Source organism: Jatropha curcas, chromosome 5 (assembly GCF_041381405.1).
Source record: "Jatropha curcas cultivar XTBG-Jc1 chromosome 5, XTBG_Jcur_1.0, whole genome shotgun sequence".
Lineage (NCBI taxonomy): Eukaryota > Viridiplantae > Streptophyta > Magnoliopsida > Malpighiales > Euphorbiaceae > Jatropha > Jatropha curcas.
In genome coordinates this window covers 27,627,359-27,644,948 of record NC_143155.1, presented here as the reverse complement: position 1 = coordinate 27,644,948, position 17,590 = coordinate 27,627,359, and the positions used below count along the sequence as shown (strand labels likewise).

At 32.4% G+C, this 17,590-nt stretch overlaps 4 protein-coding genes and 1 long non-coding RNA gene across 6 annotated transcripts; 1 reads left to right on the top strand and 4 right to left on the bottom strand.

The window, feature by feature from the left end:
- Positions 1 to 297: 297 nt before the first annotated feature.
- LOC105642754 (NAC domain-containing protein 53) lies at positions 298 to 3,637 on the bottom strand. Of its 2 annotated transcripts, XM_089721370.1 has the most exons (7): positions 3,556 to 3,573; positions 3,241 to 3,466; positions 2,822 to 3,093; positions 1,823 to 1,945; positions 1,447 to 1,737; positions 1,021 to 1,203; positions 298 to 917 (listed from the first exon to the last, which is right to left on the bottom strand). In XM_089721370.1, exons 2-7 carry the CDS (start codon positions 3,452 to 3,454, stop codon positions 573 to 575), a joined length of 1,428 nt encoding a protein of 475 aa, XP_089577496.1. In that variant the 5' UTR covers positions 3,455 to 3,466; positions 3,556 to 3,573; the 3' UTR covers positions 298 to 572. The 2 variants fall into 2 exon arrangements, with proteins under 2 accessions (XP_089577496.1, XP_012083078.1); XM_012227688.4 differs by having other exon boundaries at positions 1,826 to 1,945; positions 3,241 to 3,637.
- Positions 3,638 to 6,379: 2,742 nt separating this feature from the next.
- On the bottom strand, positions 6,380 to 7,962 carry LOC110008629 (protein NTM1-like 9). Its single transcript, XM_089721030.1, has 4 exons — positions 7,681 to 7,962; positions 7,342 to 7,583; positions 6,789 to 6,905; positions 6,380 to 6,697 (listed from the first exon to the last, which is right to left on the bottom strand). Exons 1-4 carry the CDS (start codon positions 7,826 to 7,828, stop codon positions 6,599 to 6,601), a joined length of 606 nt encoding a protein of 201 aa, XP_089577156.1. The 5' UTR covers positions 7,829 to 7,962; the 3' UTR covers positions 6,380 to 6,598.
- Positions 7,963 to 9,703: 1,741 nt separating this feature from the next.
- LOC110010436 (uncharacterized) lies at positions 9,704 to 10,643 on the top strand. Its single transcript, XR_002285436.3, has 2 exons — positions 9,704 to 9,890; positions 10,347 to 10,643. It is a non-coding gene; the product is annotated as an uncharacterized LOC110010436 (long non-coding RNA).
- Positions 10,644 to 11,394: 751 nt separating this feature from the next.
- LOC105643324 (protein NTM1-like 9) lies at positions 11,395 to 13,279 on the bottom strand. The gene is made up of 4 exons (XM_020682901.3): positions 12,479 to 13,279; positions 12,138 to 12,376; positions 11,801 to 11,914; positions 11,395 to 11,696 (listed from the first exon to the last, which is right to left on the bottom strand). The coding sequence occupies exons 1-4, from the start codon at positions 12,624 to 12,626 to the stop codon at positions 11,589 to 11,591; spliced, it is 609 nt and encodes a 202-aa protein (XP_020538560.1). The 5' UTR covers positions 12,627 to 13,279; the 3' UTR covers positions 11,395 to 11,588.
- A 1,780-nt stretch (positions 13,280 to 15,059) lies between these two features.
- LOC105642753 (NAC domain-containing protein 62) lies at positions 15,060 to 17,580 on the bottom strand. The gene is made up of 5 exons (XM_012227684.4): positions 17,140 to 17,580; positions 16,874 to 17,044; positions 16,542 to 16,792; positions 15,683 to 16,222; positions 15,060 to 15,603 (listed from the first exon to the last, which is right to left on the bottom strand). The coding sequence occupies exons 2-5, from the start codon at positions 17,040 to 17,042 to the stop codon at positions 15,412 to 15,414; spliced, it is 1,152 nt and encodes a 383-aa protein (XP_012083074.1). The 5' UTR covers positions 17,043 to 17,044; positions 17,140 to 17,580; the 3' UTR covers positions 15,060 to 15,411.
- Between the last annotated feature and the right edge of the window lie 10 nt (positions 17,581 to 17,590).

Here is a 17,590-nt window from a genome sequence, read left to right as displayed (position 1 = left end):
ATACTCAAATTTACGGAATATGTAGTGGAATCCTAATTATAAGGCATTCACATATCCTAAAAAGCGCGAGGCCATAGTTGTTATTAATAAATAAACTATGCCATCGCCGCCATGCCTACCGCTACTTTTGATACCGAAACTTTTGGACCTCATTGATATCTTATTACAGTTTGGTGTATTGAATCATTTCATCCTGGGATACATATATAAGAAACTGCAAAATATTCAACAATTTCTACTGTTTCAATGGGACTACCGTTTAAAAAACAGTTAGCCCTCAGAAGGAAACCTAATCAGTAAGACAAAAGTACTGTAGAATTAATAGCAAAGCTAATAGATATGCATGTCAGCAGAAGTTTGGACACAATCTGTTCATCAAGGTTGGACGTCACCAATACTGCCTAACTATGGGCTCCAAACATCAATCTAGTTAAACGACAATGCAAATTTTCCTATCCAAGATGTATAGACGATATATGGTAATATCAGGACAAAACTCTTTCTGATCTATCCCGTTATAGATGATCTTTACATTGCAGGCCTTGTGAATATCCTGGTAAGAGTTGCATCACTTAGTGAAGAATCAGGATTTCCCTCAGTGTTAAAATGAACAAAAGTAGACCTACAAGAACATTAACAATGTACACTGATGCGGGAGTTGGACTATGGATTGACGCAGTCTCTGAGCAAATGGATGAAATCTCTTTATCACTGCCGGCTGCCCCAGCTGATCTGACATTTGATTTTTGATTTGCAGGTTGCTTGTTTGGTTTGAATTGGCACCTTTTCTTAACTGAAAGGTTGAAGCCTCCAATCTTAATAGGTTTGGAAAACGTTGGAAATTCTTGAAGGCAATATATATACTTGTCTTGACCATATCCTCCATCCAAGTAGCATTTTTCCTCACCATGTGAAGGCTGTTAAAGAGAAATCAATTGTTTATTTAATCATACAACAGGTAAAAAGAATTCAATTTCATCACTAGAGACTGATAGCTTCCATATTTTGTAACTTTCTCACCTTATCTGTGCATGAAATTTTGCCTGGTCTTATGGCAGAAACTTCATCCTGTATTATGCCCTCGTTGGCTCTATGTTCGTAAATACTACTTTCTCCTCTGCCAACCGATCCAATGTAGTTGATCTGTAAAGGTCTAGCTGCGGCTACGCTTGCAGTAGAAGCCTGCCCCAGTGCTTGTATAGGCTTCCATAAAGATATAAAACAACAAGGTAACTTTTAAGTGTCAGCATCAAATACAAAACTATGTACTGAAATTTAAAAGGTTTACAATGTGAAATAATGTGCTTCGGCTAAGGTGTTTGACCCATTTAAAATTCATGAAAAATTTTCTCCTTCACATCTGGAGATCTTTTAACACTTAAGGGATAAGCACAGCACATAGTACTATGATGCTCCTGAAGAATTAATTGAGTCGCATGCTTTTACCTTGCCATGGCCAACTTCCATCTCCAAGTCACTTCTATCCTCAATAAAACCTTCATTCAGTAGCTTTGGTGGCCTGAACTCATGAGGGAGAATGAGCTCACTTTCTTCACTGAAGCCTTGATCCAGAGAAAGAAATGAATCTGCCAACTTTATTGGATCCACATCATCTTCACTGGTATCATGAAAATTCAACCCAATGTGTTGATTATCACGGCAACTGGTATGCTCATTGGAAATTTCCTCTATCCTGGTAACGCTGACATGAGATTGCGGAGCTTGCTCTGCATCAGTCTGCAGTCAGAACCAAAACAAGGAGTTGGCATTATATAGTCCTTTTTATATTTTCTGATACGCCACATGAAAAGCTAAAAACTACTACCTGTACAGCATGATTTTCAACATCAGCATCCACAGGGCGACTAGGTTCACCTTCATCATTGACTGAATTATCGATCTCCTCATCTGTTTTATGCTTTAGTCTACAGAAAACAAAATCCCTCTGCGCAAGGTGAAGGGCAAAACAATGAGAGGTCATACAAAAAGTATTCTGCCATCAATTATTAGCACTTTAGCAGAATATTTTCAACAAAAAGCTGCAGTATATTTCCAAATTTACAAGATAGAACAACATGAACCGAATACAAAGCATCCAACAAGCTTGGATAGTAGCTGATATTCTTATATTCAGGTTGATGACCAGATTAGAAGGCTTAAAAATTTAGAACTACTAAAGTACTTCATGTAGGGAGTGCAACTCATCCATTGGAGTTAGAGGCAATAGTCAGTCCTTAAAAAGGATGAAAATGACAAAATATAACTGTGGCACCATTTAAGGCAATAATCTACTAACGGAATTATAATAACTTGCAGTTCAATCCAAGAAAATGATATTAACAATGAGTGATGCGTTTTATCCTGCCAATTTTTGTACCATCTCTAACATTTGCACAAAGTATTAATACATGCAAGCGCACTACACTCTAACAATTTACGGGTGTCTACAAGGTTATAAAAGTTAAATGATGCCATGCCAGGTGAGATAATAGAATTGATAGGAAAAAGTGAGAAAAACAAAACACATTTCTCCTCAATTATTGCTTTGCTAATGACATTTAATTGTAAAACTGTCATTATTTACATTTACATGGCTCAAATTTTTGCACATAGATAGCTGTAGCAGGACATTCCAAATATATTAGTCAATAGTAATAAAAAGACGACTTTTGCTATGCAACAAAATCAAGTTAGATGAAATAATCGGATATGACTTGGCTAAGATAGGAGATTTTTTACCTAAATTTTGGAATTTGTACTAAAAAAATTAACCAAAGTAGAAATTGCCAGTCTTAAAAACAAATTCGTGTTCTAGTATTACCTGTTCAGGGAGGATGGTTTTAGATTTGTACTCGTGTATGACCCAGTTGGTCCTAGTTGTTTCAGAATCAGGAAGTTTAACATAGAACACCAGCGTCCTCTTGCTACCAATCTCCTCCCCTGTCTGCTTAGCTTTAACTCTACGAACCTTTCCCGTGGACTTCCAGAATCCAGCCTTAGTTCTCCTGTTGGCTCGTTTACTATGTGAATGCTTGTAATCAATGCGACTAAAAAAATGCCAAACGGGATCATCTGATGATATACCGGAAAGGTCTGCAAACAAACACAACAAGCAAAAAAGCGGAGCTTACAAATTTACAAGAAACATAGGTCTGCAATAACAACAATAAGCAACGAACAGCCCAGTTTACAACTTCACAAAAAAAACGTGGAATTTGTTGTGGGTGAGTGTTACATTACCAGGTATGTCCCATGGGTCGTTTTGGCAGAGATCAATCTCACGGACAATATGATCAACAAGGAAATCCTCACCGTTCATTTTATGATAAAGAAAATAACTGACAATTTCTTCATCACTTGGATGGAATCTGTAACCCACATCATGTGGAAGGCGAAACCTTTCCCCAGGAGGATTTGAGTGTAAATGGGCATCCAAATGTGGATTCATTATCATCAAACATCAAATCTGTATAAAGGAAAGAGCTCCCTTAAGCAGCGAGTCCCACAAAGTAAGAGAAAGGGAAAAAAAAAAAAGAGTAAAAATCTCTCCCTAACAACGAACAGATTTCTTCAGTAGAAAGAAGCGAAGGGAGAGCTCGCTTCTGGTTTGTCTTCCGTTTTAAGAAGAGGGAATATATAGGGTTGAATGATATTGACTTGACGAGCTTCTTGTCCCTATCAAAGCTTCTCCAACTTACATGTGAAGTTAACCAAATTAATTCAATTAAACCAAACAAATTGGACCGTATAAAGTAGGGTCCCACCATTCCAAAAAACCAATCCGTAAAAATTCTAATATATATATATATATATATATATAATCAAAACGCAAGGTTGTCGATAGAAAAAGGGGTTGCAACCTATTTGGCAGACAGCGAACGCGAAGCTTACTCGAAGGCTGAGTTGCTCTCGCTGTTGCGTCTGTGCGCTAACCGTTACTGCAGTTCAGACGAGAGACGGCTGCTTATTATGTGCCCTTGCCATTTTATGGACAGTGTCAGTGACCTAAGGGGTTATTTGTCATTTAAAGTAACTTGTTAAAGAAGGATGATGCCGATGAACACGTAATTAAATTTATTTTTTATTCATTAAAAACGTCATTAGACCAAAATCTCTGCTTCACTAACAAGCTAGATAGCTGAGTTCCTCAAGTTACTTGGATATATGACAGTGTCATCACATGAGACTCTATTTCTAAAAAGCGCGTATCTCTGTCATAAATATTATTTGAAATAATAATTTTTGTAATAGCCAATGATAAAATATTTGGAATATTATTAAATCAGAAAAGTGAAATTTGGAACTCTACAACTTACAGTCCAAGGCTGATGGTGACACGCGAAGGCTTCACCAAATTCTATTACAATCTTAGCAACTAATAGGGAACATTCTGGAACATATGCAATGCACTCTTAAATTTCCTCACAAGTTTACTTTTTCCTATATAGTCTACTTCGTTATATGGTTGCATGTTTTGTCATTTAAGTCAAATTGGTCAACAGAAAAAATATATATTTATTATTCTTATTCTCATCAAGAAGCCCATTGAGTTTGGACCACTAGTGTTTTTTTTTTTTAATCTACATTTTTTTTATGCTCACTAATGAACTTTAGTTTTAACTTTGTCCATATTGCGAAATTAAGGAAAAAGTTACCTTTAATATATTTGTTTAATTGATAAAAAACATAAACTACTAATAATAATTTGAAAATTGAATTCTAATTAAATGAACGCATGAAACACAATACGTGTTACTTAGGTACTCCCTTCGTCTCTAATTGATAGTCACACTATCTATTTCACAAGAATTAAGAAAAATTAATTATTTTAGTTGGAAATATAAATTTGCATGTATTTTTCCTATTACACACTTACTTCAACATGAGTTATACTCATTAATTTATTATTGACTTTTTGTAGCAACCAATTGATTAACATGCATTGAAAACGGCTAAACTTAATAAATAATCACATTTTCAATTTTCAAGTGATTGTGAATAAATAATGGCATTGAAAAATAAAGAGATGAATAAAAATAAGAAAGTTAATTTTAATAAGTAACATTAAATATGGATATAATAGAGTCAATCATATGTAGTCTGGTTGATCTTTTCGCTTATGTGAAGAGAGGGAGGTCTTGAATTTGAGTCTTCTTGACTAGAGATGTTTTCACCCATCTCCTGAGTTCAAGGGAGGCTATTGTATAACCCGCAGTGTTATTTTTTGCTATTTTAATAGCAACATGTCATTTTTTCACAAGAATTAAGAAAATGATTAGAACAAATTATTTTTTTTTTAAAATACATAGTAGAATACCTAAATTTCCCTTTTTAAAATTAAAAATTTTCCATTTAATTTTACTATAAAATTAATACTAATTTTTTCTCATATTAAAGCACCACTATTAAAGTAGTACTTCCATTTCATTTTTTCATATCTTGATATAATGAAAAAAATTTAACTATATGAATATAAAGGGTTGAATGATATTGACTTGACGAGCTTCTTGTCCCTATGAAAGCTTCTCCAACTTACATGTGAAGTTAACCAAACTAAATTCAATTAAACCAAACACATTGGACCGTATAAAGTAGGGTCCCACCATTCCAAAAAAACCATTCCGTAAAAATTCTAATATATATATATATATAATCAAAACGCAAGGTTGTCGATAGAAAAAGGGGTTTCAACCTATTTGGCAGACAGCGAATGCGAAGCTTACTCGAAGGCTGAGTTGCTCTCGCTGTTGCGTCTGTGCGCTAACCGTTACTGCAGTTCAGACGAGAGACGGCTGCTTATTATGTGCCCTTGCCATTTTATGGACAGTGTCAGTGACCTAAGGGGTTATTTGTCATTTAAAGTAACTTGTTAAAGAAGGATGATGCTGATGAACACGTAATTAAATTTATTTTTTATTCGTTAAAAACGTCAATAGACCAAAATTAGTGAAAATATTTCACTTTGTGCGTACATATAAAGATCAATTAAAATATATCATATAATTAAGTTTATTTATTTTTAATTTGTTGGAGGCTTTAATTAAATTTATTATCATTAGTAGAATATATTAATTTATGAATGGACAATTCAGATTAAAAAATTATGATAAATGATTAATTTCTCGAAATTTGACTGTAATATGATTTGAACAGAGAAAAAAAATGGAGTTTCTTACAAATCAATTTCGTTTCAACAAGTATAGTTTTAATCTCCACTCAGTTATTGGCATATTCATTCAAATTTTGGGAATTTTCATTGGAATAAATACGTAGTCATGCTCCACCAATAATCATTAATATTAATAATCCGGTCCAAATCAAACTCTCTTGATCTGGATTGTAACGAATTACGAGTTTTTTTATTCAAATTTAATACAACTTTAGATTAACTTTATTATTATTATTATTATTATTATTGAACTTTAGATTACTCTTTTAAAGCAACCATTTATATGTTTAATCACTAATTAACACAATACAATACACTCTTAACGTAGGAAAATAGAAAAGATCAACTACATAAAACCTGGAATATGAAATAACGACAACAATTTTATTCTTAATGGCATTAGCTACTTAAATACATGTAATTAAACTATTAATGGTAAGAATTCCACTGCATTGCGGAGTTAAGATTGTACTCTGTCTCATTATAGCCTTGAAATGAAGCCACGTGTGCTTGCAGTTGAGGGTCTTCCTGTAGCATTAACATATGAGCTTATTTGAGGCTTTTAATACTATTTTCTGATATTAATAAGATCGAGAAATAGGGCATTTCTATATCTGACCTCCGTTGCATTATTTCCAGAAGCAGAAGCCGTACTGGATTGGCCTTCATCCACGGTTGGAGCAGCATCATCATCATCATCTGGCCTTTTCTTTAATTTGCAAAGAACAAAATCCCTCTGACCAGTAGTTGACCCACCAAACAAAAAAAACGTTGAAAGAGGGAGGAAAATAAATTAGCAATTTGTTATTATAAATTAATTAATTAATAACATTGAGAAAAGAAAACTGCTGGGTTCATAATTTTTGCAGAGTGGGTAAACGTATTCGTAAAGGAATTGATTTTTATTTGTAAATGAAAAAATCTAAGGTACTTGACGAGAAAATATTACATAATGAAAAGTAGGAAACAATAGTTGATTTGACTATAATTTATATTTAGAGAGATAGAAAGTACGAGAAAAAAATAAAATAATGAAAATATTACAAAATCATATACGAGGTGATAGTTGATTTGACTGTGATTAGAAATTTGATCAGCTACTTATAAGGAGAGAAAAAAGAAAATTAGTATTAGAGAATCAAAAATTTGATCCGTTAATTAGTTATAAATACCTTGATTCTAAAGTTGAAAGTGGGATGATATTCATGCATAATCCAGTTGGTCCTAACACCTGAAGAAGAACGACCTTGATAGTAAACCAATCTCTTTTTGATAGCTACGTCCTTTATTTTCTGATCTTTGCCAGTAACTTTCCAAAATCCACCATTGGTTGTCCTTTTTGCTCGTTGGCCATCCGCATGCTTATAATTGCGTTCACAAAAGAAATACCACACTTGATCTGCATTCTCCATTACTACATGCAACAAATTCATGATCGTTAATTTAATATTTTCAAGCCGATCGAGGAAGAAAAAGATAATAACCATAGGAGTAGAATAATGGTAGCTTACGTGGCAGCTCCCATGGCTCGTTATCTAAGAGATTAACTTGAGGGATATCGCTGACTTCATCATCATAACCAAGCACTTTGAGCCTCAAGTAATGATATACCAATTCATCCTCTGTTGGATGGAATCTGTACCCAATTCCAGCGTCCATCTTTAACACAAACACACACTTTGGTTTTTGAGCTGCAAAAGAAAATTATAGTTTTGTAATTGACAAAAAAGAGGCAAACTAATAACTAGAAGATGAAGCAATGTGAAATAGAGACCGCAGAGTAAGTGAGAGCGAGCTAGTAGATGGGTTGTGTATATGTAGATTAAAAGCTTAAATAGACATATATAGATGAAAGCCTCAGCTTCATTAACAAGCTAGCTAGTTCGTCGAGTAACTTGGATTGGAATGTCATGAGATTCTTTTACTCAATAACGCGTAGGGCGTACCTGCTGAGCAATGTTTGAATAATTTTGTATTCTTGTGATCGCCAATGACAAAAGATGGAATATTAAATCTAAAAAAGTGAAATTTGGAACTACAACTTACAGTCCAAGGTTGATGGTCGCAGGCCTCGGCTTCATCCGACTTGTATTACAATCTTAGCAACTAATACGAAACATTCTGGAACATTTCCTCATAAGTTTACTTTTTGTTATATTTTTTATAGGGTCCCATGCTATGTCAATTTAAGTCAAATTTAGTCAAACTAACTAGTAATATCATATCTAATCCGATTTTAGAAGATTTGGATAGCGTATAAACATACCCGATTTTTAGAGGTTTGGATAGTGTATAAATAGATTTGAATAGTGAATTTAATAAACATACCCGATTTTGAGAGGTTTGGATAGTGTATAAATAGATTTGAATAGTGAATTTAATACCTGCATCGGATATGGCTTATGCTATGTCAAGTAAGTCAAATTTGGCCAAACTGACCCGGTAATACCGGATCTGACCCGATTTTGAGAGGTTTGAATAATATATAAATAGATCCGATTTTGGGAGGTTTGGGTCAGTAGTACCTGATTTATGCAAATTTTTTTTGTAATTGAACCCATTACCTTTAGGTTATATGATTTATGCAAACTTTTTTTGTAATTGAACCCATTACCTTTAGGTTATGGTTAAGTTGACTTATCACCAAGCCACTTAACACTCTCACCTAAAGTGTATGCACAAGAATATATATACTTTAAACATTTATTAATGAATAAGATATTATTATAAGTAATATAATCTTATTCATAATAAAATTTTAATAAAATTACTTAAATTAAATTATAATATATTAATAAATTGAATTTTTATTTTTTATAAAATATATTAAACAAAATTATATATATAGTATTCATGTCATGTCTTAGTAATTTAATTGAATGTTTTATAGTTTGGTAATTATGAAATTTATTAAAAATAAAAAAGTTATTAATTGAATAGAATGCTAATAATTTTATAATTAAAAATTTTTAAACCTACTTGTCAACATCACTATTAAGCTTTTAATGATAATTATAATTGGATCTTAATTAAAAATATGACTCATATGGAATATAAAATATAGATAGAGGTTTAATAAATTAGAATATAACTCATATAAATATCACCAATAAACTTATAAACATTAAACATAATTACAATTAGATCTTAGTATACTTAGTATCATCATATATATTAGAATACTTATACTTAGAAGTCTAGTGTATATAGATTAAGAATTATAACAACCATAATTAATTATAATCTACTAAGTATATTCTCTAATAAAAAAAAAATATTAAACTCAATATTTTACATAATATTTTGTTATTGCACTTATTATAATGTTGAGATATAATTATAGTCTTTTAATTAATAATAATAATAATAATAATAATAATAACTTCTTTAAGAATATTAAGAATAATAATAACTTTAAGAATAATAATAATAATAACAAAAATAACTACTTTACCATCAAAACGACGTAGTTTTTGATGTAGGAGGTTTAAATGAACCCATAAGCAAAACTACGTCGTTTAGCCTAGGGTTGGATTTTAATCATAGAAACAAATTGTTCTCTCAAGCAAGTCAAAGTCTCAAACGTATTTTCTCCTCTCCCTTCCCTGCGCCGCTCGTTGTCTGCTCTGCACTTGTACAGTAAAGATCTTCCCGTTGCTTTCGTTCTCTTGGCCATCGCCTCGCCTTCCCGTTTTTTGCACTTCTACAGCCACAGCCACAGGTCCTTCTTGAATTTTTTTATTCCATTCTCATTTTTTTTTCATTTTGCTTCGTTCTTTTTTTTTTTTTTTTTTTTTTTTTTTTATGAACACAGATAATCAGACAGAGATTGTGAATTGTTGAATTAATTTATGGGTTAAGCTTTTTGTACAAAATATGAAATCTTTATATGCAAAAAATAAAAAGTGTTTCTACAACAGTTCCATTTGTTTGATATGATGATGATTTGCTTTTACTCTTAATTTGTTGATGTCTTGAGAATTTTATAATCGTACCAATTTATGAATGGCCATTATACAAGGGATTTTAGATTTGCGGAATTGTAATAGTTGCTGATACTGGTTTGATAGATTGAATAAATGTGATTAAACTGGTATTTATGTGGATTGGGGTAGTACGCGTATATTTCTAAACGGATTTGTAACGGATTTAGGTATCTCTTTTTATTTCTTGACAGATGCGGGACGGATTCGGGTACTTTAATTATTAACGGGTTCGGATTCGCGTAGATTGTTTTTGCGGGTCCTCTGCCCCGCTGCCATCCCTAGTTCAGACAATTAACTAACTTTAATTAATTTTAACTTTTCTTTCGCAATAATTTGTCCATATAGGTATGACATATATATGTTATTTTTTAATTTAGTTAGTCTATGTATAAGGACGTATGCCAATAATTTAGGTCCAACGTTCACGGAGACAAGCTTCTCCAACTTCTATAACAATCTTAGCAACTAAGAGAGAACATTCTGGAAAATGGACAAGTTTCAATTTCTTCACAAATTTACTTTTTGTCATATGCTACACTAGTGCATGCTTTGTCAAGTCAAATGGGTCAGCAGATAAAGCCCTTCTTTTTATTTTTTTTTTATTTTTTCTCCCTTTTCTATCAAGGAGCACATTGAGTTCAGACAACTAATAAATTTTGATTAATTTTTGCATTTTTAATAATATGGAGAAATAGTACTGTCAAAACGGGCACTTCAGCTCGGCTTGTGCGTGCTAGGTTCCAAAATAGGCCGAATTAAAAAAGCTCATTAAAAAACGAGTTTCTAATATTCTGGCTCGGCCTGGCTGGTAGCGGGCACAGACATGTCTTTCTTTTTTTTTTTTTTTTTTTTTTTTTTTTGAAATTTGCATTCAAACTAAAATTAATTAAGCTCAAGCTATATTAATTAAGTTACAAAATCTTCAACTGATAAGACTAAAGCTCCAGCGCAACCTCCTTAACCTCTAGACAGAAAAAAATACACTAAAACAGCTTGCTGTATTTTCAGACTACACTAAAACAACTAACTGGATTCCATAAGTATGGCTACCGGTTTATTTTGCCTAAATGGTTATTGCAATTAATATTTGATTGGGTATTAACTAGTTGGCCAAGTAAGAAATATATATAGAATATCAAAAATTATATATCAGGACATATGATATGTTCTTTGAACCGATTTTTACAACACAATATCAGGCTTGTAAAAATTTTATTACCCTTAACTGTGAGACAAATATACTGATCAATGATTTGCACTGTTGGCTCAATAATTTTGAATTACAAGTTACAATTTATTTATTTTAATTAATAACACCAACACAATACACTCCGACTGATAAAACCTGGAATACGAAATAACTACAACAATTTTATTTTACATTATTAGCTAATGACCCCTTAAATACAGGTATTTGAACTACGTACTATTAATTAATTAGTATAATAATAAGAACCCCACTGCATTGCGGAGTTAAGACTATAATCCATCTCATTATAGCCTTGAAATGATGCCACGTGTGCTTGCAGCTGAGAGTCTTCCTGTAGAATTAAAATATGTAAAAAACGCGCTTAATTGAGTTTTTACTACTGTTTTTCTAATATAAATTTGATCGAGAATAATGGCATGCATTTCTATATCTGACCTCTGTTGGATTATTTCCAGAAGCAGAAGCCATAGTTGTACTGGGTTGTGGAACATCTTCGTCCTCGTCTTCATCATCTGGCCTTTTCTTTAATTTGCAAACAACAAAATCCCTCTAAACAATGGTTGACCGCCACCAACCAAAAGAAAGAAAGAAAGAGAAAGAAGTTAGAACAAATGTAATTGCGAAGAAAATGATATGTAAAAGAAAAAGTTGGGTTAATGAGAAAATTAGTATTACAGAATCAAAAGTATATCTATCTAGTAAATATCATTATAGTTGGTTTGATTATAACTTGGAAATTTGATATATCTATTTTTAGGAGGGAGGAAAATACCTTGATTCTGAAGTTGAAAGTGGGATGATATTCATGCATAACCCAGCTGGTCCTAACACCTGGAGGACGACCTTGATGATAAACCAGTCTCTTTTTGATGGCAATGTCCTTTATTTTCTGGTCTTTGCCAGTAACTTTCCAAAATCCACAACGGGTTGTTCTTTTGGCTCGTTGGCTATTCTTATACTTGTAATTGCGCTCGCAAAAGAAATACCACACTTGATCTGCATTCGCCGTTACTACATGCAACAAATGCATGTTCGTTAAGTTAACATTTTTCAAACGCAGGAAGATAAAAAAAACAAACATATAAACATAGAGTAGAATTAATAGTAGCTCACGTGGCAGCTCCCATGGCTCGTAATCTAACACATTAACTTGAGGGATGTCGCTGACTTCATCATCGTAACCAAGCACTTTATGCTTCAAGTAATGATTTATCAATTCATCCTCTGTCGGATGGAATCTGTAGCCAATTCCAGTTTCCATCTTTAAGGCAAACACACGATTTGGTTTTTGAACTGCTAATAACTAGAAGAAGAAGAAGAAGAAGCAATGAAACAGAGACAGCAGAGTAATTAAGAGCTAATTAAGCAAATTGGTTGCGTTTGTTTGCATTTAGATAACGAGCTTAAATAGACAGGGGGAAAATCTCTGCTTCACTAACAAGCTAGATAGCTGAGTTACTTGGATATATGACCGTGTCATTACATGAGACTCTTTTTCTAAAAAGCGCGTATCTCTTTCATAAATATTATTTGAAATAATAATTTTTGTAATAGCCAATGACAAAATATTTGGAATATTATTAAATCAGAAAAGTGAAATTTGGAACTCTACAACTTACAGTCCAAGGGTGATGGTGGCAGGCGAAGGCTTCACCAAATTCTATTACAATCTTAGCAACTAATAGGGAACATTCTGGAACATATGCAATGCACTCTTAAATTTCCTCACAAGTTTACTTTTTCCTATATGGTCTACTTCGTTATATGGTTGCATGTTTTGTCATTTAAGTCAAATTGGTCAACAGAAAAAATATATATTTATTATTTTTATTCCTATCAAGAAGCCCATTGAGTTTGGACCACTAGTGTTTTTTTTTTTTTTTTTAATCTACATTTTTTTTATGCTCACTAATGAGCTTTAGTTTTAACTTTGTCCATATTGCGAAATTAAGGAAAAAGTTACCTTTAATATATTTGTTTAATTGATAAAAAACATAAACTACTAATAATAATTTGAAAATTGAATTCTAATTAAATGAACACATGAAACACAACACGTGTTGCTTAGGTACTCCCTTCGTCTCTAATTGATAGTCACATTATCTATTTCACAAGAATTAGGAAAAATTAATTATTTTAGTTGGAAATATATATTTGCATGTATTTTTCCTATTATACATTCACTTCAATATGAGTTATACTCGTTAATTTATTATTGACTTTTTGTAGCAACCAAGATTAATTACTTGCTTAAGGTTGATTAACATGCATTGAAAACAGCTAAACTTAATAAATAATCACATTTTCAATTTTCAAGTGATTGTGAATAAATAATGGCATTGAAAAATAAAGAGATTAATAAAAATAAGAAAGTTAATTTTAATAAGTAACATTAAATATGGATATAATAGAGTCAATCAAGTGTGATTTGGTTGGTCTTTTCGCTTATGTGAATAGTGGGAGGTCTTGAATTTGTGTCTTCTTGATTAGAGATGTTTTCACCCATCCCCTGAGTTCAAGGGAGGCTGTTGTGTAGCCCGCAGTATTATTTTTTGCTATTTTAATAGCAACATGTCATTTTTTCACAAGAATTAAGAAAATAATTAGAACAAATTATTTTTTTTAAAAATACATAATTTCCCTTTTTAAAATTAAAAAAATTTTCCATTTAATTTTACTATAAAATTAATACTAATTTTTTCTCATATTAAAGCACCACTATTAAAGTAGTACTTCCATTTCATTTTTTCATATCTTGATATAATGAAAAAAATTTAACTATATGTTTGCAGTCAAAATTTTAATTTAAGTACAATTGAAGTAATGATAAAAAAGAGAAAAATAAATGTAAATATAAAAATAAATTACACATAATAAATACAAGTAAAATTAAAAAAAAAAAATTAATATATTCTCAAAATCTTAAATAACCACTTTAAGTGGAACAAAATAAAATATGGTATTTTCAAATTGTGATGGTTATCAAATTATAATAAAGATAAATAGAGGTGAAAAAAAATAAAAAATAGAACTATACTATCGTCTAACTATTTAGCTGGAATCGAGTATCAAAATTTGTAGTAGCTATAAATGGATAGTGTAATTAAGAACTATTGATATTACCCTAAAATCACAAGTTGACAAAAAAATGAAAAAAAACAACTTAACAAAATAAACTTTCAAGTGAAAATATGATTAGTTTTATACAAATATTATTTAAAATAAATATGTGATTGTGCATTTTTCAAAAAATAATTATACAATAAACACTAAATTCACTGGGAAATAAACTTTAAAATTGTAAATTTAAAATCAAAAGCTCAATAAATAGATAAAATGTAATTATCAAATAAAATAATATTAAATCATTTCATTTCTATTGATATGTAAAATCGTTATTAAGCTAGCCAGAGAGCATTCAACCAAGCGCAAATAGAAGATTATCTAAATATCTGGGCGAGCCAGAGCCTGAAAAAATAAATAAATAAATAAAGAAAACAAATCCACTAAAAATGAATATTCATTTTTCATGACGCATTTGCTATCCATTTCCAAAGTCTAATGGCATCGTATCAGAGAAAGAGAGGCACAAAAGCAGAACGCCAAAATCAACAGCAACAAAACCCTAACAGTTCCATTAACAATCAACATTTATCATATGAGCAATCAAATGCCTACCAAAGAGAGGGCTCAGTATATGAACACAGAATTTCATTCACCATTAAAGCAAAAAGTCAAAGGTATACAAGCTGCCGCTGAATGTAACATTTCTTCAACTAATACATGCAGGCTTCTCAAGGCAATATTTACAAAATGGAGGATTGTATCTTCAAGCTCCCGGTGCAAGATTACATTGTGGTTAAAATCTATCAAAACGCCTACCAATTTGCATATCCTCTATCTACTAGAGAAAATCGAGCAGACTAGTGTCCTATCAGTTTAAACACTATCTTATTGAGCCTGCACCTCTATTATGTACCATTTTTGAGCTGTCACACTGTAAATTATGTTGCTGATTGCTTAACAAAAAGATAAGAGGTTCAGGGTCATGGAATAGCCCCTATTTGAGAACCGGTTCCACTTGGCAGAGAGGTACTCAAGCTGCTGTGAGAAAGGCATTCCTCTGTCCCGATAGGCAAGAAAACTGCAGACTTCAGGCTAACTTCAGGCTCAAATAGGACATGTTCAGTCTCAAACAATGCATTCATTTGATCAAAAAAAGTTGGTGGACCCTGAAACTGCAGAAAGACTTGTATTAATGCATGCAATAGTCCTAATTTGCTACTCATGCATCATTCATAAAAAAATAAAACCTACCTGTGACAATTTAGCTTCTTCTGCATTAATTTCTAAACCACAAGCAGGAGATATCATATCATTCACCTCATGTAGATTTTGATTTCCACAATCAGGTGTTCCTGCAACACTCCATTCGCCTTCTTCAGAGAATAAATTATCAGTTTTCTTATAATTTTGATTTCTAATACCAGTCATCTCATCTGGATTTTTATCTTCCACATTCGGAGCTAAATTATAGCCTAATTCACTTTCAAGGCAAGCAGAATCAGAAATCACCTCAGTTTGATTTGGATTTCCTAATTCAAATGCCACCAGGCAACTCTGTTCACCTCCATCATAGGTTGGCATAGCAGTCATCTCATTCAGTTTATGATCTTTAACATTAGAACCAACATGGTCAGTTGGTTCACATTCACCATAAGATGAATCAACAGTAATCACACTTTCACAAGGAGATCCTGAAGTAGTATTCATTTGAGCAGTATCCGTTTTATCTGGTTCGCTTTTGCTGATCTTTTCATCTAGCTTGGCTTTTAATTTACAGACTAGGAAATTCCCCTGTACATAATGAAGCACAAAACAAGCACTGAACTCACAAGTGTGAAATTTTATCATAAAGACCATAAACCAGAAAAAGCAAATTTCTAAAAGCTATAAGCAGATTAAGTGATCAAACTCTCAAACAAGAAATACTAGAATGATCAAGCCACAGAAAACAAGAATTAAAGTAAATATACACCAAATTGTACTAACTAGACTTACACCATCAAACAAGTTCATTAGCAACGGTTATTTTAAAAAAAATAATTCAGATCAGCAATCAAGTGACTGCCAAACACATATATGAAGCAAAAAGTTTGAGAAACGCTAGGGTTACCTGTATTGGTAATTCATATTCGTGCATTATCCATTTAGTCCTGACAGGCTTGGGATGCTCCTTTTTGTAAAAAACCAAACTTCTCTTAGTACCGATAACCATCTTTTTCTTCTTTACTTTTCGAAGCTTACCAGTGGGTTTCCAGAACCCAGCCTCGGTGGTCCTGTTGGACCTTCGGCTATATGCATACTTTAAATCGCGAGGGCAGAAAAAATACCACACTCGATCATCTGATTTGATCTTCGATTGACCTGCACAATGAATAATCTTTGATTAATCTGACGTTATTAACTGAACAATAAAAGAATTGAAGAAGAAATGTATACGGTTACCAGGAAGATCCCATGGTTCAAAATCACAAACTTTAACCTCAGCAATTGGCAAATCAAGATTGTGATCACTAATTTTCAGATTCAAGAAATGAGCAACTAATTCTTCATCAGTTGGGTGAAATCTATACCCAATTGGTTTTGACATTTTTGGCCGTACTGTACTTGTCATACCTATAGAAACAAAATAGAAGGAAAGTAAAATTTAGAGATTATGAATTGAATGACCTAAGAATTTCATATAAATAAAGGGAAGAGAGATGACTAACTGAAACTGAAGCAGAAGACAGGCCACAACAGCGAGAGCAATTCCTCCGTGGGGGAAGAACATACGCGTCAATAAGAGAGAAACGAATGTCTCTTCCACCGGTCCACGTACGCTACAGAAAGAGAAGAACCATGTACTGGTACTGCTGTAAGTCTTTGCAAAAATCAATTGCTATAATATTTATAAAAATAACGGCTTATTCTCAGAGAAGGCAAGACGAGACTTCCACGTCAACCAAAGATTTATTTACACAGTTCGGATTTGGGAAAGTGGAAAAGTACTACTATCTCGTTAGCACAACGCTACCTCTCCAGTGCTGGGAAAGTGAATCGCAGACTCAAAGTCGGTCTTCTCGTAAGAATCTGGAATCTTCTACACTAATCTAGAATTTCATGAAATAAATAACTTGCAACTTGCGATTGTTTTATGTTTTTTTTGCTTTATTAGTTATT